The 25,274-nt window shown below is 43.7% G+C and overlaps 1 protein-coding gene across 2 annotated transcripts in view; it reads left to right on the forward strand.

Moving 5' to 3' along the window:
* The first annotated feature begins 6 nt into the window (after window positions 1-6).
* The window catches only part of MMP24 (matrix metallopeptidase 24), a 45,978-nt gene continuing 20,710 nt past the window's right edge, over window positions 7-25,274 (forward strand). Inside the window, exons 1-5 of one of the 2 annotated variants that reach the window (XM_039711283.1) lie at window positions 7-66; window positions 2,082-2,230; window positions 8,137-8,253; window positions 10,254-10,356; window positions 12,473-12,674. In XM_039711283.1, the coding sequence (XP_039567217.1) occupies window positions 2,127-2,230; window positions 8,137-8,253; window positions 10,254-10,356; window positions 12,473-12,674 (526 nt within the window). In that variant the 5' untranslated portion in view covers window positions 7-66; window positions 2,082-2,126. Of the gene's footprint in view, window positions 67-2,081; window positions 2,231-8,136; window positions 8,254-10,253; window positions 10,559-12,472; window positions 12,675-25,274 lie in introns of both variants that reach the window. The other variant, XM_039711286.1, reaches the window with a different exon arrangement.

Consider the following 25,274-nt stretch of genomic DNA (forward strand, 5'->3'; position numbering starts at 1 on the left):
GCGGGGCCGCTCCTGCCGCTGCTCTGCGCGCTGCTCCGCGCCGCCGCCGACACCAGCACCGGCCGGGTAGGTCCGCGAGCGGGGCCGGGCGGGGCAGCGGCTGCCGCCGGCGTCCCCGGGCCGGGATGTGCGCTGGGTGTCTCAGGGTGGGCCGGAAAGCCGGGCGGGCCGCGGTTCCTCCGCCTTCTCCGCCAGAAGCCTTCCATCACCTCCCGCAGGGCTGGCTGAGATGGGGTGTGCGGGCACAGCTGCTCCGGCCGCGCCTCGGCAGGTTGGGACCGGCCGGAGAAGCAGTGCCCGTGCCCGAGCACCGGCCGTGCTCCTCCTGCGTGATCGTGAGCTGCAGTCTCCGGCAGCAGCTTCTCGGAGTGTCCGGATGGCTGTCGTGTGGTGCCCCGTTCCCGCTGCCGAGTGCGGTACCCGCGAGGGCAGCCCCACTCCCAGCTCTTTTGGTTGCTGTGCTCTCGCTACTCGACGGGAGCTAATGTTGGTTATAATGGAGTCTCCCAGCATTGTTGTGCTTGTCAGAGGCTAAGGCAGGGGTAGCAAATGGTCTTGGAGCAGTTTTGCAGCTTAGCTTTGTCTGAAGCTATTGGTGATGTCCGTGTTTCGTAGCGTTGCATGTGCCCTTGGTGAACTTTGGCATGCCCAGTTCATGCTCTCGTGTCGCTTCCCTACCCCATTTGGGGCACTGCCTCTGGCTCTGGGGCTCCTAACACAAGACCGTTGAGGAGCTGCTGGTGCAAAGCCAGAGGAGACCACAGAGATGTTCCGAGAGCTGGAGCTCCACCGCTCTGAGCCAGGCTGGGAGAGCTGTGGGTGTTCACCTGGAGAAGAGAAGGCTCTGAGGAGACAGTACAGCCCCTTCCAGTTCCCAAAGGGGCTCCAAGAGAGCTGGAGAGGGACTTTGAACGACGGTCTGGAGGAGCAGGACGCAGGGACTGGCTTCCTAGTGCCAGCAGGCAAGGTTAGATGGGATATTGGGAAGGAACGTGAGGATGGGCAGGCCCTGGCACAGGGACCCCTGAGCAGCTGTGGCTGCCCCTGGATCCCTGGAAGTGTCCAAGGCCAGTTGGACAGGGCTTGGAGCAGCCTGGTGTGGTGGAAGGTGTCCCTGCCCCTGGCAGGGGATGGAATGAGATGGGCTAATAGCCCTTCTGTGATTCTTTCTCCTGCTTTGGAAGCAGGGCCCTTCCCTCTCCCTAATGGCTTCTGGTATCTTCTTGTTGCCACAAAGAAACAGGGATTGTTCTCCCACTTCTGCTTCTCCTGACTTGAGCTCCTTTCCTGCTGCTGTGTTATGTTAAGGTAGAGCAAGCATCTTCCCTCCCCCTTCCCTAAGTGATCATGCTGTCAGTGGGAGAACAGGTCGTGCAGGTGATTTATCAGTGCTTATGTGGTGAGGACTGTCCTGTGGGTCAGATTGATTGGGGAAAAACTTCTAGGGTATATGCTGGTCTCGTAATAATCCTGATCTAAGAATTGAATCAACCAGGAGAATGAAGCACTAGGGAGTGTGCATGAAAAGTTATGGGGAAAAGTTTATGAAAACAAGTTTTTATTCTACCACTGCTATTATTATTGTTGTTATTATTGTTACTTAATATTCTGGTTCAGCCTCATATCAAAATCAGGGAAGGGAATAGAGGAGAGGAAAAAAAATCCTGAATAACTGTATGTTTTTGAAAATGTTGTCCTTAGCATTTTGACAAGTTTGATATGCAGTTTTATCTAAGGATGCATTTTAGGATGGAGGCAGGGAAAGGGACAGAACTCCTTGAGGAGAGTTGGCTATTTTCCTGTTCTGACAGTTTGCTGGTATTAGCTGTTAGTTGAGGAAACACCCACCTAATCAGGGTCTTCAAACTTTCAGAGTGTGGTTTTTTTGGCTGTTTGATTTTTTGTGTGTGTTTTAGGTTTTTGGGGGTTTCATCTGATATTACCAAACCTAACAAAAAAAAAAAAGAGAGATTGCTGAATTTTTTGGGCTAGTTTGTCACTTTTCCTTTTGAGGAAATGTTCTGAACTGTTATGCTGAAAACTTACTGTGGCATCTTACCATCTGTTTCTTTCTTTTTCAGGGTTGGTTAAAAACTTATGGCTACTTACTTCCATCTGACAGCCAAATGTCTCCCTTGCAGTCAGGAAAAGCTGTGCAGTCTGCAGTTGCCACTATGCAACAGTTTTATGGAATCCCAGTAACAGGAGTTTTGGACCAGACAACTATTGAGTAAGATTAATATAGGCTACTTTTATATTTCTCTTTCTTAATGCACTGTCATATTTCAGTATGAAATATGTATTTCATACTGACAGTATTTTTTGTGAGTCTGAGGAGAAGCTCTTGGTACTGTTGTTCTTTGAGCACAGATACCCATTGCTGGTGCACAATCAAAGCGTGAATCCTGTGAGCTTCTGAAAGTGGAGGACATCAAGGGTTTCATTTACTTCCATCTCTGTCTGAATTTAGGTTAAAATTCTGGCTCTAGAAATGACTTTTAATCTCTTTCCTAATTAATTGGATTTGTGCATCTCCATAGATGTTATTTGTGGAGATCCATAGTTAGAACTGAAGTGAGTTATTATAGTCTGATGACGGTAGTCAAGGCTGCTTAGCTGCCCATAGTTGCCATTTGTTGGACATTAGATGTTTTCTGCTGTCTGTTGGCCATGTGTTGTTGTTTGTGACCAGGGTTTTGATAGCTCAGAAGCATTGGTATAAATCACCAGGGCTGAAGGGGCTTTGTTTTTTCATCCTCTCTTCAATGTGGGCTCCGAAGGGTGGTGTGGAAGTGGCTCCTTATCTGGTTGCCAGGGTGTCATGTAGTGGCTGAATCCATCTGCTGTTGATCTGGGAAGCATCTGATAACTAAAGCAGAATGCAGAGAAAGTCTTACTAAGGTTTTCTGGGGGAAAAAAAGCACCTCGTGGTGAGCAAAAAGAGAAAGCCCAGTGGAACTTGCTTGGGCCGTGCATAGTTGTCCCTTGCTACATTAGCAGACCCTTTCAGAGCGTGCTCTGCCTGGTTCTTCATCTCTCCTCATAGGGCACACTGCTGGCAAAAGGGACATGGTGGCCCAAAAGAAAGGGCCATAAAGTAACCAAATAATGTAAAGAACAAAGTGGCTTGGTTTTATGCCTTCCAGACTGCAGGAAGAGAGAGAAACAGAAGAAATTAGTGAATTGGACAGGAGGGGATCATCCTGGGCTGGGACTACCTCTCCAGTGAACGTAACATTCCTCCTTTAGCTCACAGGAAGAGCCCCTTGTTCTCCATTGAGGGGCAGAGAAAATCCTGTATGCTTTTCAAATGAGTTGAAAACAAAGTGCTTTTTAAAGGTGGAAATTTTCCATCTGAGATCTCTTTGCCATTAATAACATGGTTTGTAGGTGAATGCTGAACAGAGCCATCAAGCAACTGCTCTGTGTGTGCAGTTGGTGTGTAGAAGGTTGGATTTGGGATGCTGATTATTTGGAAAGGGATGGGGAAAGAAGGGGCTGTGATATTAGGGTGTTAGTTTGGAAAGTTAAGGAGCTGCTTCTGCTGCTTTCTGAGTGATGGGGAAAGGCACAAACTGTGAGTGGGAGTCCTTGTTTTAGGCAGTAAGTTTTTCTGAAAGAAAGGAAGGTGTTCCCCACATTTTACTGAGTTTGTGTTTATGGGCAGGGCTTAATCAGTGCATGAGCACCCAAAGGCTGATGAGTGAAAAACCTGGATGATTCCCTCTTCTGAAACTCAAGTCTCGAAAGCGTGAGACCTGAGCTCCAGCCAAACACTGGTGTGCTTTGGAGGCATGTTGGGTTGCTCTGCCTCCATCTGTCCTGAGTCAGTGGGTCCATATGCTGCATGGCAGCGTGGAATTTGCCTAGAATTTGCATGAACAGAAAAAGAGGTCCAGGTTGCTGTTAGCAGTGAGCCTGTCGTTTGGGCTGGAGGGGCATCTGCCTGGGCTGTGCTGGGCTGTCACTTCCTCAGACCTGCATGTGGAGGCTGAGCAGAAGGAAGAGAGCTGGCAAGGCCAGCTGCCTCCAAGGCCTCTGAATTACTCAAGCATTTACTAAGCCATTGTTTCAGTCTGCGTTAGGAGTTTTGAGATTTCAATTTGGGAATTTTTCTGTCAGTTCTGTCTTTTTAAAGTGACTTTAAGAGTTATTTACACTTACTACGGAAGCCTAAAGTTTCTCGTCTCCTTTCCCACATGCCTTCAAATCTGGAGCTTGTTTTTTCCTCCAAGATTGGTACCTAAGCATGTGGAAGCCACCATGCAGGTGCTGCTAGTGGGAGATAGAAAGAAGCACCACCACAGGTGATGCTTTTTGGTGCCCAAAAGGAAGTTTGGGTGGGGGTCCATTCAGCAGAGGATATATAGTTTCCTGTAAAGAGAGCAGGGAGAACACATAAAACAGCCTCCTCAGACCCTGCAACTGATGATGCCTCAGCAAGTTTTGTGTCTGCCTGCAGCTGGTGGGCTGAACTGTGGTTTTGTGAGCAGCTGGGCAAGGATATGCTGGAGCATTCTGGAGAGAAGGCACACTAGTGCAGAACAAAAGTGGTGATTTGTCTTTGTCATGGTCAATCACATGGCCTTGGAAGGAACCAAGGAATAATCTTACTTGTGTTGGAAGCATCTTGTGCTTTGTCTTGAGCCTGTTGTGCAGGTCTCTCACCTTGGGGTGAACCACACCTGTTTAAAGATACCAATCCCACCAGGTCAAGAGTAGGGGATTGACAGTGACAGCTCTCTCTTTAGGAGAGTCTTGTGAAAGGGTTGAAGCCTGAGCTGGGGAGAGCAGCTGTGTCTGGACAGGAACTGGATGTCACTGCTTTTGGAAATTGCTTGTTTCCTGATGCCAAGCAGCTGGAGGAATGCAATAGTGTGTGCTTTAAGAGTGCCAATAAATTTTGATGATCCAGTGTTACTGGTGTTCCCATTTAAAATAATAAGAAGGGGGGGTATCTGAATCTTGCTTCAAGTAATTGTCTTTTGTTGTTTCTGGTGTGATGATTTCCCCTGGAACATAGAGTGAGGTATCCAAACTGCTCAGTAGAGAATGACTATCATAAAGCTCAGCTACAGATGATTAACAGCAGCAAGTTACAGCTTTGTGAATATTTTGCCACAGACCTGCCCTGCTGAGAGGAGGAGAGATAGCTGGATTTGTACCATGTGATTAGACCAGGGCCCATATGTCTGGGAAGTAAGTTGAATCAGGGAACTGATCTAGATAAACATTCTCAGCTTGACATTAGCTCAAGCTGACGACAGCTCGGGTACTGCTGAGCTCCAACCAGGTAGCTGAGCTCTGCTCCTTGGCTTCAGACAGGCAGTATCTGAGCTCTGGAACAAACTGTGGAGGAATATGGGGGTTCAGACAGACCTAAGTGAAATGGGGTTTTTATATCGTTTAAATACTGTATTATATGGAGTTAGGGGCCATGGGCAGCATGAGTCTCAACAGCTCTGCTTTGGAAGCTTTGGCTCAAGAAGTCCTTGAAGCCCCAGGGGTCAGTATTGCAGCTTGCTCTGGAGCAGCCCCATGCCCCTGTGCTGTACCTGGAGCTGGCAAAGAGGCAGGGAATTTGGCTGTTGGAGGGAATGCACTTTCTGTGGGGTCTCTGTGCAGTTCTGGCTTTGATAATAGTGGGCTGAGCCGTGTAGGGGTGAATTCATGTGGCCAGCTGGGCATAGGGCAAGTGTTGGGAACTTGGCAAGGTGTTCTTACAGGAAACAGATGCTGAGGGGTGAGGTCCTGCTGGTGTGTCAGCACTGCCCTGGACAGCCCCAGTGACTTCTCTGCACATGCAGGCTGGTTTGGCAGTACTGTTCTGTTAATTCTTTGTCTCCTAGATGATACTAGTAACGATAGACAGAAGGTCATTTTCTGACTGTAGTCAGGGCCTGATGATGGTGATGTTCAGACTACTGCAGTTCCCATGAAGCTCAAGAGGTGAAAACCTGATTCAGACTATGGCTTATGTAAGGTTATGATGAAAACATTGTATTATAACATATGAGTGGAATGAAAAAAAACCCTGAAAACTCAGAAAATATTTGGAAGAATACAGGTAACAGTAAGCTTGAGGTCTCTTTAGGAAAGTGCTAGAAGCCATAGAAAGGAGCACAAATAAAGGACACTTGGAAAAACACAGTGTGTTCAGGTTGAATTGATATTTCTAAAAGCAAATCTTAGATGTACTGCTTTTCTTTGAAGGTGGCAGCAGTTGTGTGGGCAAGACAGATCCAATTTCCACAGGTTGCCTGGATTTCTGAAAGATGTACAGTGCTGATAAATGTGAGGTGATGTAAGTGGGGAAGATCTGTGCTGGCTTCATATACACAGCTTGGGTTCTTGTCAGGTACAGTGCAATGTGTATAACAGCTCTCATTTGCTCTGTTCTTGGTGGGGAGACGACAGATGACTGCACTGAAATTTATAAGCAACCAGAATTACATACAGGAGTGGAATCAGGAAAGGGCTGCATGGCTGCCTGAATAGGGCAGGTGTGTGTGTGTGTGTGTTCTGAAGGAATTTTCTGGTGGTGCACAGTATCTGTGTGCCTGGTTGGTTTTAATTTAAAAGGTGTCCTGACAAAAAGTCTTGTAAACCATCTACTGGTGATGGGAGACCCTCCCTTCCTGAAGGTCTGGGGTTAATATTTTTTAGTGAATAAGATGTACGTTGTTTAGGTGCAAGTGTGGACTACTTGCCATTGGCTGGCTGCAGTTGATGGAGGAATGTCTGCATTTGGAGGCCAAAAGTTGTCCCCTGGATAGCCAAGGATGTGGGAGAAACCCTACTGAGGACAGGGGAGAAAATTTGGTGTCCTCTGAGAAATGTGCCAGCACTGGCTAGAATGCTTTTCAGTGGCATGTCCTGCAAAGTGTTCTTAAGGGCTTTGTGTCACTTGCCTTTGCCATCAGAGTAAGTGGATCAAATGCATGAAATGCCTGAAGAAATCCAGTGGCTGAGGCAGTGCCAGTCTGCTTAGGGGGAGGCTGTGGCCAGAGACTGCTTGTGTTATTCCTGGGCTCTGCTCTCCTGCCCTGGGATGCACTGCAAAGTCTTAAAGGATGTGACTGGAGACCTGTGGAGACAAGTACCTGTAGTTCCTCAGTCTCTGCCCTTGTCTCCTTCTTCCCCAGCTGCCACATGCAGTGATGGGCAGATTTGTTCCTTCATAAGCCACTTCTGGCTTCTCTGGAGTGTACCCACATGAGGAGGTGTAATTTCAGGAACAGTCTATTTCTCCTTGATTCTGTCAGAGAATCATTGAAGGAGCATCTTGAGTTCATCTACTCCAAGCCTCTGCTAAAACAGGGACATATAAAGCAGGCTACCCTGGACTATTTCCCTGGATTGAAGATTCTGCCACTTCTCTGGGCAACCTCTGCCAGTGTTTGACCACTCCCAGGCTGCTGTAAGAAAGAAACAAAAGATCTGTCAAGGCTGGAAGTAAAGGAGTAGGGAAGGAGAGTGGACTTGTGTGATAATACTGCCTGGATCCCTGTGCAAGGAACAGCATCCTTTGCTCTTCCAGTTCATTTGGCAATAGAGTCTAGAGTTTCCTACATCATGAGTGACATCAAGAGTCAGGGGTTATGGGAAGAACCTAATGGAATTTGGTGTGTGTGACCCAGAGACTGGAGGGATCTGTTCTGGTCATTCCAGGTGAAAGCCTTAGTTATTATCTGGGAGGGTTGTGTTTTCACTGAACAAGTTTACCTAGTGAGGTATGAACTGGATATTTTTTTCAGTGGCACAGGACCACTTTACCAAATGGAGAGTGGATCCAGTAGGTGATAGGTGAGTTTGATCCCAGGGGACACAAACTTGTGATTTTGATTTGGGTCTCTTGTGGCATTATTATGATTAAGCTCTTGTTGAGCATAGGGTCTACCTGATCCAAACTCTGTTTCCACAAGGAAAAGTGAAGTGGTTTTGGTGTGTGCATTGCCAGCAGAGGTGGGTAGCACAGCCCTGTGCAGAGGATAAACCTGACACAAGGAGGACTGAACCCTTCGTGGTGTCAGCACTGGCCATCTCTCAGAGGTCTTCCAGTCACCTCCTGAGACGTTTGGAATCTCTTTTCCAGACTCTTAATGTAGCTTCTTGTTTTTTTCCCTTTGCTTGCAGGTGGATGAAGAAGCCTCGATGTGGAGTTCCGGATCATCCCCACCTACGTCGCAGCCGGAGGAAAAAGCGGTATGCACTCACTGGCCAGAAGTGGAGACAGAAGCACATAACCTACAGGTATGTGCTTCCCCTCCCTCCCCCTGTTTGATGGGGAAAAAATGGTCTGCACTTGCTTGGCATGCAGAATTTGTAAGTACTTTTAAATTGAAACTGGATCCTTCCTGTAATGTCTAGCCTGGGCTTTCTTTCTCAGTGTGGTGGAGGAGAATGCTGTCAGAGCACTGGGGCAACTGAAGAGTCTGTTATCAATTAGAAAATAACTGATCAGGAAAGACAACTGAATTGCAGCCATCAGATGTGTAAATTTGGTAGAAAAATCTTAGTAAAAGGCCCTTTTTCTTCTGTTAGAAATCTAAGGCTCTAACATTTAGATTGTGTCACCTTTAACAAATCATTAAAGCAGAAGGAGCACCACTGTTTGGGGACAAGATGCTTTCTCCTTCCACTGGTTTGCAACATTTATTTTTGCAGCGGTTTTACTTTTGCTCCTGTAGTAGAGCTCTTGTTTTTATCCAGACTTAGGCCAGCTGAGGTTAGGCCAGCTGGAGTGACCTACAGGTGTCAAGGGAGTGTTGCAGAGGGGCAGTTGTTTCCCAGAGAGGTGTTGTGAGTCAGCCAGGCTGTGAGCTTTTGAGAGGCAGTTGCTGAAGGATGGTCAGTGGAGCTTTCTGGCAATAGGAATGTCACTTCAAATTAAAATTAACCCACCCTCTGGTTGAAATTGCAGCCTTTTAAATTTTTTGGAGGGAGAAAGGAGATGGAAAGGAGTGAAAATTAGAGATGTAGTCATTAAGGAGAAGACCTGGGTAAGACTTAAGACAGAAAGAAGGTCTGCAGTAAAGAGGTAGAAGTGTGAGTGACCAGCATGGGAAAAGTACCAGAACGTGTAGAAAAGAACATGATGGTGTGAAGGGAAAGACACTCAGGGACTGAGGCCCTCTGTCTCTTCTGACAAGAATTCTGAGAAAGGAGTTGGATGTTTCAGGTTGCAGAGAGGGCTGCAGGGACTGGGAGGAGGGACTAGTTCTGGGGACTAGTTCAAACCTTCCGCCAATAATAATTTTTTTAAATTCAAATTGTAAAGGTACACCTTCTGTATGCAAAGGTCTGAGAATCAGATCCTTCTAACCTTTTTTCTGGACCCTAGGGGAAAGTGGTATGGAATCATATAAGTAAAGTAAATCTTAAGCATACATATAAGCAAGAGAAGCAGCTTGGCAGATGGCTGCACTGTTGCTCTCATCAAACCAGTAGCTGTTTAGCTTTCCAATTTCAGTATTTGTAGTGTCCATTCAAGTGATGGGTGTCTTGATTCACCACTGAATGTATTACAGTGTGTTTATATTAAATTGAGACAGCTTCATTAAAAACTGAAAATTGTTCCAATGACATAGATACTTGATGTGTCCCAAGTCAAGTTTAATAAATCATGAGGCTGTTATATGCACATGCACTAAACATCTCATGAACAGCATTTTTATCATAAGGCTTAGAAGTATGGGACATTTGTGCGCAGTTAAATGCCCTTGACTCTCCCCAAACTCTGTATCTTTAGCTGTCATGGACTGGGCTGCACAAAACTGGCAGATCCATCACTCTTATGAGCTCTAGAATATTTTAAGTAGTTTGGAGAAGGAAGCAGGTCATATAAGTAAGGTTGTGTAGTTTACTGGAAGTTTGTTTCTCAAAAGGAATTTTAGTGGTCTGGTTTTTTTTTTTCATGTAGTAGATTCCATCTTAACATAACTTCAGACAAAATCTGAAGTAATTTACATTTTTAAAAAAGGTTACTCAGCTGTCTACACCCAGATTTGAGAGTTTTTATGAAGTGATCCAAAATCAACCAAAGCATTATGAAGGTTCTTGTTAATAAATGTAGGTTTCAGATCAGGGTGGTAGTTCTGTTGGCAACTTTCTTTGTAACAGCAAAACTTTGCATGCACAGAGTAGTGTCTGCAAAAAACTTTCCTTTGGAAGTTGAAACTGTGTGGTTATGTATTGATAAGTCTCAAATGTATTCTGCAAATTGAAACATCCCTTCTTTCTCATTCCCACAGTGTACACAACTACACACCCAAGGTTGGAGAGATTGATACAAGGAGAGCCATTCGTCAGGCCTTTGATGTTTGGCAGAGAGTGACACCACTTACCTTTGAAGAGGTCCCTTACCATGAAATTAAAAATGACAGAAAGGAGGCAGATATTATGATCTTTTTTGCTTCTGGTTTCCATGGAGACAGTTCTCCTTTTGATGGAGAAGGTGGATTCCTGGCTCATGCTTACTTTCCTGGACCGGGAATTGGAGGAGACACTCACTTTGACTCAGATGAGCCATGGACCCTGGGAAATTCTAATCATGATGGTAAGAGTGCAGGTCATCTTTCCCAACAAGGATAAGTTGGATGCAGATACACTGACAGGCTTTCAACTAGAAAGTATTCGGTGGGTGGAACTTTCACCTCCCATACAGTGGTTCAGATGCTTTCTAAATATGTATTCTATCTTAAATGGGAAAATAATAGTATTGATTTGTTTGTGATTGTGCATGGTGTGAATTTTAGGAGTGAAGAGAAGAGTGTGTCTGCTGGCTTCTTACATCTCTCAAGATTTGGGCCTTAATTCCTACAGAAACCACAACTCTGGGAGGGAAAAGTGTTGAAATTGTGTCAAATAGACTATTTTCCAAGGGCAATTAAAGTTGGTTGTAAAGGTGAATAGAAAGTTGAGAGTGAAGACATTTGAATTGCCAATTCGTTTTGATCCATATTTGTTTTCTCACACTCTGGAATTCCTTATCCTGTCAGAGTTTGGGGCTGACTGGTAAGTTAAGGGAGACTGATGACTGGGACAACTCTTTTTATCTTATTAAGCATTAAGAGTTTCTGCATCTTTCTAGCTTTATCTTACTCTCTAAAGGCAATGAGCCCTTTCTGTTCTATTTTCAAACCTTTGATTGAGGATCGTGATGCCTTGTAAAAAGTTTAGGCCGACAATCAGAATTTCACAGTTGCCTCACAAAATATCTCTCCAATTTCCATGGTCCTAATGGTTTGGGAAGAATGAGGTGTCTTTAAGCCTTTAGGGATTCAAAATCATGTCTTAATACTCTGATAAGGACTAAAAGTTTACTTGGACTGTAAATATGTCTTGATTTCTAAACTGTTCAAAAGCAGCAGTGTCGTTGTGCCCATGATGCCTAAGGACATATGCAGAGGTGATGTCTTTCGTTAGACCAACCACTGTTGTTTTGAAAGAAGAAAAGCTTTCAGGCACACAAGACACCTTCAGGCCTGGCTTAAAGGTGACAGCTTGCTTTCAGACTGGATTGCAAATGGGGAAAATCCCTCAGAGTTGTGAGTCGGTATCAGATCGTCTTTGACAGGAAATGGAGCTGTCAGGTTCAGCGAGGGAATGCTAATTTGTAAGAAAGCAGAAATGATACAATACTTGTCTTTGTAGGGACAGAGAAGTAATGTTTCCTGGCATGTGCAAATGACTAGAGGAGGTGTAGGCTGAGAAAGGGAGTTGGGGTGTGGAGAGGGGGAGAGTGTGGAGACTGTGGGAAATTATAATGTGACTTAGAAGCAGTGCTTTGCTGTTTTGAACTGTCAGGAATTTTTATTCCTAGGTTTGTGGCTGCAGGGCTTCCTCCAGGGTCGGGAGTGACAGTCAGAGACTGAGTGGTTACCTTGTGAGAGCTGCAGCAGTGAGGTGTATTTGTGTGTGTCAGTGCTCTGTGCCACTTCACTCTGGTCTCAGGAGTTGTTTGAGCTCAGCTGTGGGAGTGTGGGAGGCCCAGGTATTGGATATGACTTCCCAGGAAAGCTCATGTCTGAGACCTGGGGGTGCTGGTGTCTGGGGTAGAAAGTCCTTGCAAGGAAGGTGGAAAGGAAGGTTTTGACAAGTTGTACTTGCTTTTTTCTCTTCTCATTTTCTGCACAAAATGCTTCCTTCTGAGATAAGCTTAGCAAGGTTGGATCCAGCTTAAAGACTGGCAGGGATGGCTCTGCAGAAAATATTCCATCCTTTAGTAGGATGTTCCACCATAGGTGGTCAATTCTTCGAGGATTTTTTGGATGCAGTTTTTAGGATGGTGTTTGAGTGCAATGCGTACAATGAGTAGAGTGTCTCTCTTTTTATAAAAGCTATTTTTATGCTATTCTTATCCATGTAGCTCTTTCAAAAACATTATGTGTTTCTCTGCTGTTCTGAGTGACTGTCAGGAATGGTGTCCTCAAAGTTCATGAATTGGAATTTGAGGGGCTCCTTTGAAGAGGTCCCTTACCATGAAATTAAAAATGACAGAAAGGAGGCAGATATTATGATCTTTTTTGCTTCTGGTTTCCATGGAGACAGTTCTCCTTTTGATGGAGAAGGTGGATTCCTGGCTCATGCTTACTTTCCTGGACCGGGAATTGGAGGAGACACTCACTTTGACTCAGATGAGCCATGGACCCTGGGAAATTCTAATCATGATGGTAAGAGTGCAGGTCATCTTTCCCAACAAGGATAAGTTGGATGCAGATACACTGACAGGCTTTCAACTAGAAAGTATTCGGTGGGTGGAACTTTCACCTCCCATACAGTGGTTCAGATGCTTTCTAAATATGTATTCTATCTTAAATGGGAAAATAATAGTATTGATTTGTTTGTGATTGTGCATGGTGTGAATTTTAGGAGTGAAGAGAAGAGTGTGTCTGCTGGCTTCTTACATCTCTCAAGATTTGGGCCTTAATTCCTACAAAAACCACAACTCTGGGAGGGAAGTGTTGAAATTGTGTCAAATAGAATATTTTCCAAGGGCAATTAAAGTTGGTTGTAAAGGTGAATAGAAAGTTGAGAGTGAAGACATTTGAATTGCCAATTCGTTTTGATCCATATTTGTTTTCTCACACTCTGGAATTCCTTATCCTGTCAGAGTTTGGGGCTGACTGGTAAGTTAAGGGAGACTGATGACTGGGACAACTCTTTTTATCTTATTAAGCATTAAGAGTTTCTGCATCTTTCTAGCTTTATCTTACTCTCTAAAGGCAATGAGCCCTTTCTGTTCTATTTTCAAACCTTTGATTGAGGATCGTGATGCCTTGTAAAAAGTTTAGGCCGACAATCAGAATTTCACAGTTGCCTCACAAAATATCTCTCCAATTTCCATGGTCCTAATGGTTTGGGAAGAATGAGGTGTCTTTAAGCCTTTAGGGATTCAAAATCATGTCTTAATACTCTGATAAGGACTAAAAGTTTACTTGGACTGTAAATATGTCTTGATTTCTAAACTGTTCAAAAGCAGCAGTGTCGTTGTGCCCATGATGCCTAAGGACATATGCAGAGGTGATGTCTTTCGTTAGACCAACCACTGTTGTTTTGAAAGAAGAAAAGCTTTCAGGCACACAAGACACCTTCAGGCCTGGCTTAAAGGTGACAGCTTGCTTTCAGACTGGATTGCAAATGGGGAAAATCCCTCAGAGTTGTGAGTCGGTATCAGATCATCTTTGACAGGAAATGGAGCTGTCAGGTTCAGCGAGGGAATGATAATTTGTAAGAAAGCAGAAATGATACAATACTTGTCTTTGTAGGGAAAGAGAAGTAATGTTTCCTGGCATGTGCAAATGACTAGAGGAGGTGTAGGCTGAGAAAGGGAGTTGGGGTGTGGAGAGGGGGAGAGTGTGGAGACTGTGGGAAATTATAATGTGACTTAGAAGCAGTGCTTTGCTGTTTTGAACTGTCAGGAATTTTTATTCCTAGGTTTGTGGCTGCAGGGCTTCCTCCAGGGTCGGGAGTGACAGTCAGAGACTGAGTGGTTACCTTGTGAGAGCTGCAGCAGTGAGGTGTATTTGTGTGTGTCAGTGCTCTGTGCCACTTCACTCTGGTCTCAGGAGTTGTTTGAGCTCAGCTGTGGGAGTGTGGGAGGCCCAGGTATTGGATATGACTTCCCAGGAAAGCTCATGTCTGAGACTTGGGGGTGCTGGTGTCTGGGGTAGAAAGTCCTTGCAAGGAAGGTGGAAAGGAAGGTTTTGACAAGTTGTACTTGCTTTTTTCTCTTCTCATTTTCTGCACAAAATGCTTCCTTCTGAGATAAGCTTAGCAAGGTTGGATCCAGCTTAAAGACTGGCAGGGATGGCTCTGCAGAAAATATTCCATCCTTTAGTAGGATGTTCCACCATAGGTGGTCAATTCTTCGAGGATTTTTTGGATGCAGTTTTTAGGATGGTGTTTGAGTGCAATGCGTACAATGAGTAGAGTGTCTCTCTTTTTATAAAAGCTATTTTTATGCTATTCTTATCCATGTAGCTCTTTCAAAAACATTATGTGTTTCTCTGCTGTTCTGAGTGACTGTCAGGAATGGTGTCCTCAAAGTTCATGAATTGGAATTTGAGGGGCTGGTGTGCTCTTTGGTAAGAATTGATAGAGGAATTGAGATTTCCTTTTCAGAGGATGTTACCTGTGCATTTGCTTTCAGATTACTGTGCTGCATAGATTGGGCTGCACAGGCTCTTTTGAAAAGTCATCAGTGAGGATGTGGAGAATGGGGCTGGGGTTGTATTTGACCCTTCCATCTGGAGGAAGTGTTAATGGTAAAAGAGGAATTTGATGTTTTGAGGGTGGCAGGGGTAAGGCTGTAGTCAGAGCATTATAGATGTGTTGTGTGAGGAATTTGGTTTTGCCTGCATCCTTATCTTTGGTGTGCAATTGTGAAGCTGTCCTGCTTCCTCACTGGGTGATCCAGGCCTCTTTAGGGAGGAGTTTCCTTCTGTTTCACTGTTTCTTGTCACTGGAGCACTCACTAGATTCAAATTCTCACCTCTGATGAGTTCTATTTGAACTGCTTTTAGCAGGGATTTGAAGAGTTTCTTCTTGGTCAGAGGTTTCCTGCTCAGTTCCCTGCCAATTTTCATTGAAAATAAGATATTAGAGGGGACAATATCATCTGTTTAACAGGAAGTGTTTCTTCAAACATGGTCTTGCATGTCCTTAAGATATGTGTTTTCTGGCAACAGGGTTGATCAGTCTGGAATTGAAGAAGCCTCAGTGAAAAAATTAAAAAAGCCCTACCAGTAAATCATTAGCAAAGCTCTCATTTATTCACGTGCAAAAGAGGAACTAGATTGGCCAGTCAATGATTATAAGAGTCTTGAAATAAGATTGAAGTAACAATGGTATGTTTTCATCAACCCACAAAACACCACAGTGTAAAATGTTCCACTCCTGACAAGAATGTGTATTAGCTGAAGGGAGAAGTTGAGCCACCTACCTTGGAGCTCTCTTAGACTTGCAATTGTGAAGGTAAATCTCATGTCAACAGAGCAGAAACAGAGCTGAAACTCGTGCCACAGATCCTTAGAACATTTTGCTGACCTCTCACCCATACAGTTTTATTACAATTATTCCAGTCTGAATCCTTGCTTTTGTGGGTCTGCATCTGTTACACTGTATTGTGGCACCTGCAGAGGTCCAGTCTGTCTGTATTTGGAAGCAGCTGTCACCCCACAGCTGCTTTGCAGTCTTCACTAACAGTACAAATTATATGGATAAAAGTGAAATGTTTCACGTGAAATTTCATCCACTCAGGAAAAATAAGAATGATTTGAGCAGATCTTTCTATGCAAACAGCCATCTCCAATTTGTACATGGAGGTGGTGTATCCTGTTGATGAAAGTTTCTGTCTTGTAAAGAGGCCTTGTGGTAATCCACTGGGCTTGTTGACAACTTCATCATCCCAGCTAGGATATAGTTAGTTGGGATTTATATACTCATTATCATTTTGCATTGTTATTATTATACTGATTTTGCCCTTGTGGACAGCATGGCCATTAGCATGTCCCTTAAAGTTATTTGTGTTATCATAATAGCTGTGATACTGTTGGTTGTCCTCTTGAGCCCTTGGTGACAGGGGCACATGCACCAGCCCTTCTGTTCTACTGTGAAGAATGACTCCTGCATAGGCTTTCAGAGTGAATGCAAAGTTTCCTTCCCCCTGGATATTAGTTACAGTTCCACTCAGGCATTCAGTTTCTTTAGCCAACTAAGACTGTACTTTCAATTTATGGTTGCTGATTTGTCTTCATAATTGTACTACCTTCTCTGGCATTCTCATAAGTAAGCTCTGGAAGATTAATTTGGATAATCTTATGATGAAGATGAGCAAAACCAGGTAGGAGGTTGAAATGCAGCAGCTCTTATTAGTTGGGACCATGGGATACAGAATTAATTAGTTTTCTGTGATAATGTTGATGAGAGCAGCTGGAAGCATGAAGCAAAACATTGGAATTTGGAGGAACCAAGGGAAATCAGAGAAGTGATACAGCAAACAAGATGCAGCTGAAAAAGAGGGGGCTCATTTAGAGATAAATCATCTCCACAACCACACATGAGGAGCAGCTGGCATAGTCATAGTGGTGGGGACTGACCTCATATTTTTCCTGGAAGATGCTCTTCAGTAGGAATGGAAGCAGCTGTTGGCTGCTTAGCTGGTCCCACACTTGTTAGGCTTTGGTGCCTGGCACATGGAGGCAGGTGAAGCTGTGTTTGGAGTCCCTGTCTTTCAGCAGGACCTGGGGTGTAGCTGCTCCTGGCCACAGCTCTTGGCTGCTCAGACTCAGCATTTGGTCACCTGCATGTGTCAGCACAGGCTCAGTTCCCAAGAACTGGTTTTATCAGAAGGAACGCCAGACTTTCCTCTCCTTTCTTAAAGTTTTGGGCATTTTTTACTTGAAATGTTATGTAGAAACAGCCAAGCAGGCTTTGAACTGCCCACCTCAAGACTCACAGCACTGACACGTTGCTCAGGCAGCAAAGCCTGAAAGGAGGTGAACAGACTTGGCAGTGCTGGGGTCTCTCTCCCTTGGCTCCTAACTTGGCTCAAGCATACAGGAGATGCATGGAATACGTTATTAATAGGCAAAATCAATTACTAGCCTTTATATGGAAATAATCATTATAGATGTATGTAACTCCAAGGGCAAGTTGAAAAGGAATCCTGAGTGACTGGAAGTTAGTTCTGTCAGTTTAAATATCCACATGACCCATAACAGCTCTTACACACCTCTGACAACTCAAACATTATCTTAATCCAGGTTAATTACAGAAAGTACATTTTTATCTCCAGTTTAACATTACAAATAGTATTAATAATAACCCCATGCAAATCTCCCTCCTGGTGTTTTAAAAGCATAACATACATTGCTGTTATGCATGTCACTAACACCCTACCACTAAATCTGTGGTGTCTGTCAACCCCCAGCAGGTAGATTAGAGAATCTTCTTAATACCAAAGTGAGGTAAGACCTGGGGTATCCATAGTCTGCCAGGGATCACCAGATTTTATTTCTTTCGCCATGCCCAGAGCTGGCATCTAAAACCCTCCCTGTCATCTGTTGTCATGTGGCATTAGGTGGGAGGGTGCCCAGGGTAGCCACTTCAGCTCCTTCAGGAAACACCCACAGCTGATGAATTATTTCTGTACCAGCTCCTGTGTGGCTCAGCTTCACATCATGTGGTCGCTGTACAGACCAAAGATGAACCAAGGGTTCATCTTTCAGTGCCTCTCTTCCACACTGTACCAAGTTTTCTCTGTAAATGTTGGATGAGCACTGTGGCAGCTTTTCAGATGTTGGCAAGAAATGCTGAGCTTTGCTAAGAGCAAGTAAACAAATCTTATAATTGTTCCAACTGATTGTGTCTCCCCACAGATCCCAGTGGGTTCCTGCAGAGGCTTCTTTGGAAAGCTTCCTGTTCATGGCTTCTGAGAGAAAGCCAGCCAAAAATACTGCCAGGGTTTGCAAGACACTGGCAGAAGCAGTACGGGAGATGAGATTTCACAGGTCACCTTCAGTTAATTCAGTGCAGGAGCTTCTGCAGAAGCCCTGGAGGAAAAGGGCCTGAACCCCCTTTGGGAAGGTTCTGTCACCCACAGAGGAGAGGAACTGGACAGCTTTTTTCCTGTGATTCTAGCACGAGGAGTAGCATTGTTTCAGTGGACATCTACCTGAACAGCAGAGCAAGCACTCCTGGAGTCACCATCTGGACATGGCATATGTTCAGGAACCTGACCAGGTTTTTCAGGACAGCCAAATATTTCTAGGCTGACGAATATGAATATTCAGCAAGGATCTGAAGGAGAAAATTTTGATTGGGGTAGCTAATTTTGGAGCTTACTGACAGCCAGTGATCATGACATGCCTGCTTGGGGGAATACAGGGCTTTAAGCCAACATTTAATTTGGTGATCAGTGTGTTCAAAGCACTGTCTTCATTGGGGGTTTACTGTTTTCTGTCCTGGTACTATTAACATCACAAACCTCCTGTGTTCTTTGGACATTTGTATCCCTGTAAGCAAGATGAAACCAGGGGAGCTGGGCTTGGTCAGCCTAGTGAGGAGGAGGAGGGTGAGGAGGAAGCAGTCTTCCACCTGAGGAGATATTAGAGAGAGAAGGGAGGCACACTCTCTTGGAGGTGGAGGAACAGAAAAAGGAACAAAAGGCAAGGGGCACAAGCTGCAACAAGAAAATCTCCACCTGGGGTGTAAGGTAAAAACTTCTTCAGCTACACAGTGGCAGAACTCAGAGGCTGCACCTGGAGAGGTTGTGGGGACATGAGGAGGAGGAGGAGGAAGCAGTCTTCCATCTGAGGAGATATTAGAGAGAGGAGGGAGGAACACTCTCTTGGAGGTGGAGGAAGAGAAAAAGGAACAAAAGGCAAGGGGCACAAGCTGCAACAAGAAGATCTCCATGTGGGGTGTAAGGTAAAAACTTCAGCTACAGAGTGGCAGAACTCAGAGGCTGCACCTGGAGAGGTTGTGGGGACTCCATCCTTTGAGACTTTTGGAACGTGGCTGGTGATGTCCTGAACAACCTGATGTAGTTTTGAGATTAGCCCTGGTTGAAGCAGAAAATTAAACTTGGTGGCTTCCAGCCATGCCTTTCAATGTACATTTTTCCATAATTCTTTATCACTGCCATAGACAGAATTTGAGTTGAAAGCAAATTGTAGTTACTTCTCATGGCAGCTCTGAGCCATAACAAGGTATTCAGCTCATAAAATTCTCTGTTTCTATCAGCTAGTTCCCTTCTAAAAACAGGACTGTTTAACATTGAAATCTTTCATGAGGAAGGACTGTTGATGCTCACAGGTGCATGAAAAGGTAGCTGGCAATATTTTTTGCCAGCTGCTTGATCCTTTTGAAGAGTCACCTCTGACTGTTCCCTTTTTTTTTTTTTTTTCATGCCTGAATATACAAGGTTTCTGGAGCATTGACTAGACTAATCCTATAAACATAGAATGTATGATAGAATATCCAACAGATTCCTGGTATTAAGGGGGATGTATCAGTAGGTTTGGCTTTTTCTAGGTAAAAACTAGTCATACAATTCTTCATTATCAAAGATTTCCAGGTGTTTCCAGTATCTTTGGAAACATTGCTGGCTAAACATTACTCATCCTATTTGTTTTGTTTGATTACAGTTGTGATATTTTATGTGGGGGGAGGGAACTAAGAGGAATGCAGAGTATCCAGCTGTAGCTTTCTTTTCGTGTTTGAGATTTGTATTGGCATCCATTTTCCTAGGTTGACTCTATTCTCTGCTTGCTCCCCACTTACCTGACTTGTGCACGTGCAGTGCCTGCTTGGAAAAGAAAATGCACCTTAACCCCTGTACCTTCACCCAGCAAATTGCCAGAACTTGGTAGTCTTTTCTCCTCAATTAATTCCTGTTTCCTGTGTGTCTTGCCTCGCTTTGTCTTATTTCTTTCTTATTTTACCACTTTTTCACATGTTCACTTTCTACGGAAGTTCTGAGGCTGGCAATCTTCAGAATGTGAATACAATGAATAACTCACAACAGAGAGTATGTGTATTTCTTGTGCTGTTTAGCTTCTAAATAGATTTTTAATTTTCTTTCTTTGATTTCTCAGATACAGAACATCTGCACATCTAAAGAGTTTTTTTCTAACAAATGGCATTTTGAATCCATCATTATTTTTCAGGCTTTTGACACTGTTGTTGAAAATGAGCATCAGCGTTTTCCAGAGCAAAAACCAGAGCTGCTTTGAAGTTACTCACGTGTCCCTTAACACAGAAAACCTGGAAGATTTTCATGTGCACGTTGGAAGTCAAGTAGGGCATAAATAGTATTAAAATTTCAATTTATTCTCTCAGGCCTTTTAATGATACATCACCAGGTCATGCTGTTGCTTGGTATTTTGTTCATTGAAGACCAGTTCAGTATTTAATCTCCAGGACATACCTACTTAACACTGGTTTCATCCTGTAGCTGCTTGGAGAGAGACTCCTTCCCATAAGCCAGATCTCTCTCACATCCTGTGCTAATGTTGAACAGATTTGAGCAAGGATATAAACACATGATTTCAAGACAGCCAACCACAGTAAAAAGAAATCAAATCAGGCAGCTTAAATCAGCAGCAGTTTGAGATGACATCCCTGTCCTGTCAACCTGAAGGAGAAGAGAGGAAGCCCATCAGCACACAGGGAAGATTTCTGTCTTCAGATTCTCCTCTCCACCCCTGGACAGCCTCTCTGTAAGTAATGCTTTCTTTTGGTGTGTTTGCTGTCATTCTGCAAACATGGCAGTGGCTTCACAATGCAGGCTGGATTTTAAAGCTTGACAGTACTAGTTATTGATTACAGCTGAAATTCATGAATGAGGATCATCTCCAAATTCCAAATTTTCAAAACATTGTACATGTAATTGCATCTAATGGTACTTGTCAATACCTAAAGTTCACAGTGTTCTTTAAAGAAAAACATCCCATTGCATTTGTTAGCAATCATTCAATACACAGAGTATGAATATAGTTATGTAGGTATTTGGAGTCCTATTGATTGATGTATAATCAAAGTAAAGTAATTTACTTCTTTTCACAGAGAATGAAATACTCTGGGATTCGCGGGAAAGAGCCAGTAAGGATCAAAATGATGTGTCATTCCCTTAAAAAGGAAGGGAAAAACTAGGGAAAAAAAAACAGGTCACAAGAATCAAGGTGAGCCAAAAAGTCTCTTTTTATAACTTCCCATTTGTAAAGCAGAAACTGATGATGTGAAATGAGCCAAAACAGAGCCATATCTTTAATAAAGTTGTGGCATTCCAGTTGCTGAAGTGGGGAGGAGAAAAACAACAAGCCATGAGGGAGAAAAAAAAAATTAAAGAGGAATTCTTGAAAAGAGTTTGCAGGTCATCACAGGCAGATTGTAGCATCAGGAGGAAAATGACATTCAATACTCTGGATTTTGACATCACACACAAGCAGCAAACTTGGGAGTTGCTTAAATTACTTTTTCCTTTCTCTGCTGTTTCTGAAGGAGAGCTCACAGTTTGAAAACAGTTTGACTAGTACTGCCTTCTCTACCCAAATCCACCAAGAATATGACTCTTAGGGGAAGATCTCTTCCATCCCAGCTCCCTTGTATTTCAGTCCTACTCAGTTTTACAGCCCCATCAGGAACTTCTGTGTCAGGGGAGGACAAAGACACAAAGTCTCCTGCTCTAGAGAACACCCTCACTGTGGCACAGAGCTGCTCTTACATCTTCCAGAGCAACATTTGCTCTGTTGCCAGCATCAGGAATTAAATATCTTTTCAACCTGATGGGCAAAAAAGGATTCCAAATGTCACAGACTAGATTGTCCACACTGCCTATGCCAAGGCCTGGGGTATTTTAGTTGCCTTACAGTGTTTCCACAGCTGGGTCAGGACTGAATTCTGTCAGTAGACTCTGCTGTGTTTAAATAATTTTAAAATACAACAATAGCTCATTTTCAAAACTGATGGAATGAAGGTCATACCTACATTTTTTTGTGTTTCTATGATTTTTTTTTCCTTTACTGCTTTACCATCTGTTCTACCAAATTCTCTGCTGGTATAGGCAAATAGGAATTTTCATTTTGGGATTAGTAATTCTTTGATACTGAATTGTTTATGGAATTACAACCTACATTTGTGAAAGATGGGGTTAATTTTGCAGCAGGACACGCTTGCTGCACTGACTGTCTGGCTGCTGAGCAGCTGAAATGGCACAACTGCCCCTGCTCTGGCTGCCCACTCTGCCAATTTTGGTCTCACCATTCCAGACCATTCGTCTGTATTTTTCCTCTGAGTTTCTGCTGGAGGTTGTCATCATGGCATGTCAAATAAAGCACAGCTTGCACCATTACTAAGGTGTGTAGCACAGCTACCAGCCCTGATTTGCAAGCTGCATTTCGGGCAATAAAGGCAAATTACGTTTCACGTTGGTAATATGATGTGGTTCTTTGTCCTTCTGCAGTCCCTTGGTCTTGTGGGGATCAGGTTAACATGGCTGTGGTACAGTTGCTGTTAGAACTGCATAACTCCTTCTTTCTCCAGGGAAGCTGTTCAGACACTTTTCAGAGTTTTCAGTAATTCCTTAGGAAGCAACATGTAACAATAATTGGCTTATGAACAAAGGAACACCTGTATTTCTTTTTAACATGTATTTTCTTCCTTTCTAGGTAGAAAAGCTGTTATCCACGGAATTACACAGAGCAGTATCACCCCTTCTTCAGGGTCTTCAGAAGATTGGAAAGCTTTCCTTGAGCAGAGCTTGTCTGGAGGTGAATGGAGGAGCACAGACAAATCACATGGACAGGTCAGACCTAGCAGGTCTGAAGATGAAAGAACCAAGGCATAGCTCAGAGAAGCCCTAAAGCTTCTTTAAGTTGTGCTTGGGAAACAGTTGTCTCTACGTGGCTGTTGGGGTGGAAGGAAGTAAGCATGTTTAGTTCACACCATTTCTTCTGTAATTACCTAAGGCATGCTATTGTCACACACAATCAATCATCTGACTTCTTAAGTATCATTCTTTAATAAAATTTTAAACTGTAACCCTCATATATGTCTTTTTGTGTCTGAGTACACTGCAATATGTAGATTTGTTGGCAGAGTGATACAGTTCATAAAGTATAAAAGTAACATGACAAAGAGCAGAGATTCAGTCTCTTTTCTGGTGTTAATCAGATATGCAATATTATTTGTACTTCTGTTGTCTTAGAAGCTGTGTCCTGATTTACAGTCCCCAGTGCTGTGTGCTCTCCAGAGCCTACCCACATGCACTGCTGTGCTGAGGGATAAACACTAATGGCAATAACTGATAGCACTGCCCTAATGGAGTCCTGTGACCTGCTGCTGTGAACTGACAGGCATTTCAGCAACCTACAGGAATTATTCAGTGAGTTACATAACCAAATAAAGTGTTTTGGTATGGATTTCCATAGTTAAAAGGAATGACACTGTAGAAGAAGGCATATGCTGGCAACTTCACAAAGAAAAGCTGTCTCAAGGTGTCTGTTACCTATTGAATGGTTTTTCCAGAAGAAAATTAAAATCAAAGAATCAGGAGTTTGAAAGTTGAAGGAAGTTCATATATAAATAGTGTATCTATGACTCCAGTGTTCTCTGTTGCAATAAAACTATGTGTTTTTTTACTCTGCAGGGAAAAGTAGAATGTTACAAACAATTTGAGAGTCCTTGCACCAAAGATCTGGATTTAATGTGGGATTATATTGCAATTTATCTAAAGTAAGGTAGCTCATGTGGGAGCACACCAGCTAATGAGGTTTATCCTGAGCACAGATTGTTTTTAATTAAGAAAATTAAACTTAAACCTATGTTTCAAGTTGTGTAGAGCCATTGAGCTGGATGTAAGGTAAGCAGTGCATTCACCTGGTGTGTCATCATGATAATGGAGGATGCTTGTATAGTGCTGTAGGTGTGTCCTCAGTTGTCATTTTCTGTGCTGATAACATTGTGCTGGTAAGGAAAACACATCAGCTACTTCAAAAATAAATTAACTGTGTTTCTTTGTGTTTAGTATAGCAGGTCAAACTATTTCACTCAATGAGCTGACTTACTCCCACCAGTTTTACAGGGTCATCCTCTTTCTGCTGCTCATTGGTGGACTTTTGGCTGCCTCCTGAGAGCTGGGAAGGAGGAAGCTCAGGCAGGTCTCTGACCAGCCCTGTTTGTTTTGTACAGATGGTGCAAATGAGCAAAATTGTTGTATTCCCCTTGGGACTGTTTCAGTACAGATCCTTACTAACCCTACTGTTTAACCTGGGATACTGGGAGTGACTGGGATACTCTAAGTGCAAGTTTTTCTTGTTATTTGGTCTTGGGGGAGTGGGTTGAGCCGGAAATTAAGGAGCTGTGTCCCATTGCTTGACCTTGTTTCCATAGCAAAGCATCAAGCTAGGCTGTTGGTTCTCCATCTGAATCTTTCTCCAAGAAGGTGGACACTATGGAGACTGTTGTTGCACAAGAAATGTGGAGAACTGGGAGGTCAGAGACCTTCCTGTATGTTCAGGAACCAACAGAAACAATGTGGGAGGTACAAGCTCCTTTCCAGATTTCTCAAGCTGAGCAGTGGGTGAGAACACAGAGAGCCCTCACAGCCCCAGGCCGAGTGCTGTGGAGGGAGAGAGCCTTCAAAATACTTCAATACTTCAGTATTTTCTTTTCAGAGCAAATCCTATCCTACCCTTTCAAAAGGAACAATATGTTCTCTTCCATGCTATGGAATTCGCTACCATTAGCAAATTAAAGGGAGCTTGTTGCTTAACAATATTACTGATTGAGTGACCTTTCAAGAGAAAACAGGATGATGAATCCAGAGCTGGATTTTTGGGAACTCTGGGCTTCTGAAATGGTCTTAAGACTTCTTTCTCCTATCTCCTCCCATGAAATGCTGTATCACTTGTTCTCTGAGAATGATGTAGTTATTTCAGACCTGGGACCCCCTTAGAATGTGCAGCAGGATGGAGAAAGGAGATAACAGGGGCATGCTGGAAGGAAAAGATCAACAGATGTGTCTGAGAGGAGGCCAGAATAGAAAGAGGAGGGGATTAAACAGTGATGGGAAATTTTTGTCCAGGGCAGGGAGCAGAAGGAAAGGGAGCTGTGTGTGCTTCTGCCAAGTCTGCCTTTCAGCAAAAGTGATGAGAAGCAACCACAGCACTGAGAATCAGGGTACTTGGAAAGAACTAGGAGGAGCTTCTTGCCCTGCTTTCTGTGGAGGTCAGTTCACTTTCTAGGAATTCTCTTGAGCTCTACTTCAT

This window comes from Passer montanus, unplaced genomic scaffold (assembly GCF_014805655.1).
Source record: "Passer montanus isolate IOZ18808 unplaced genomic scaffold, ASM1480565v1 scaffold249, whole genome shotgun sequence".
In the NCBI taxonomy this organism is placed as follows: domain Eukaryota; kingdom Metazoa; phylum Chordata; class Aves; order Passeriformes; family Passeridae; genus Passer; species Passer montanus.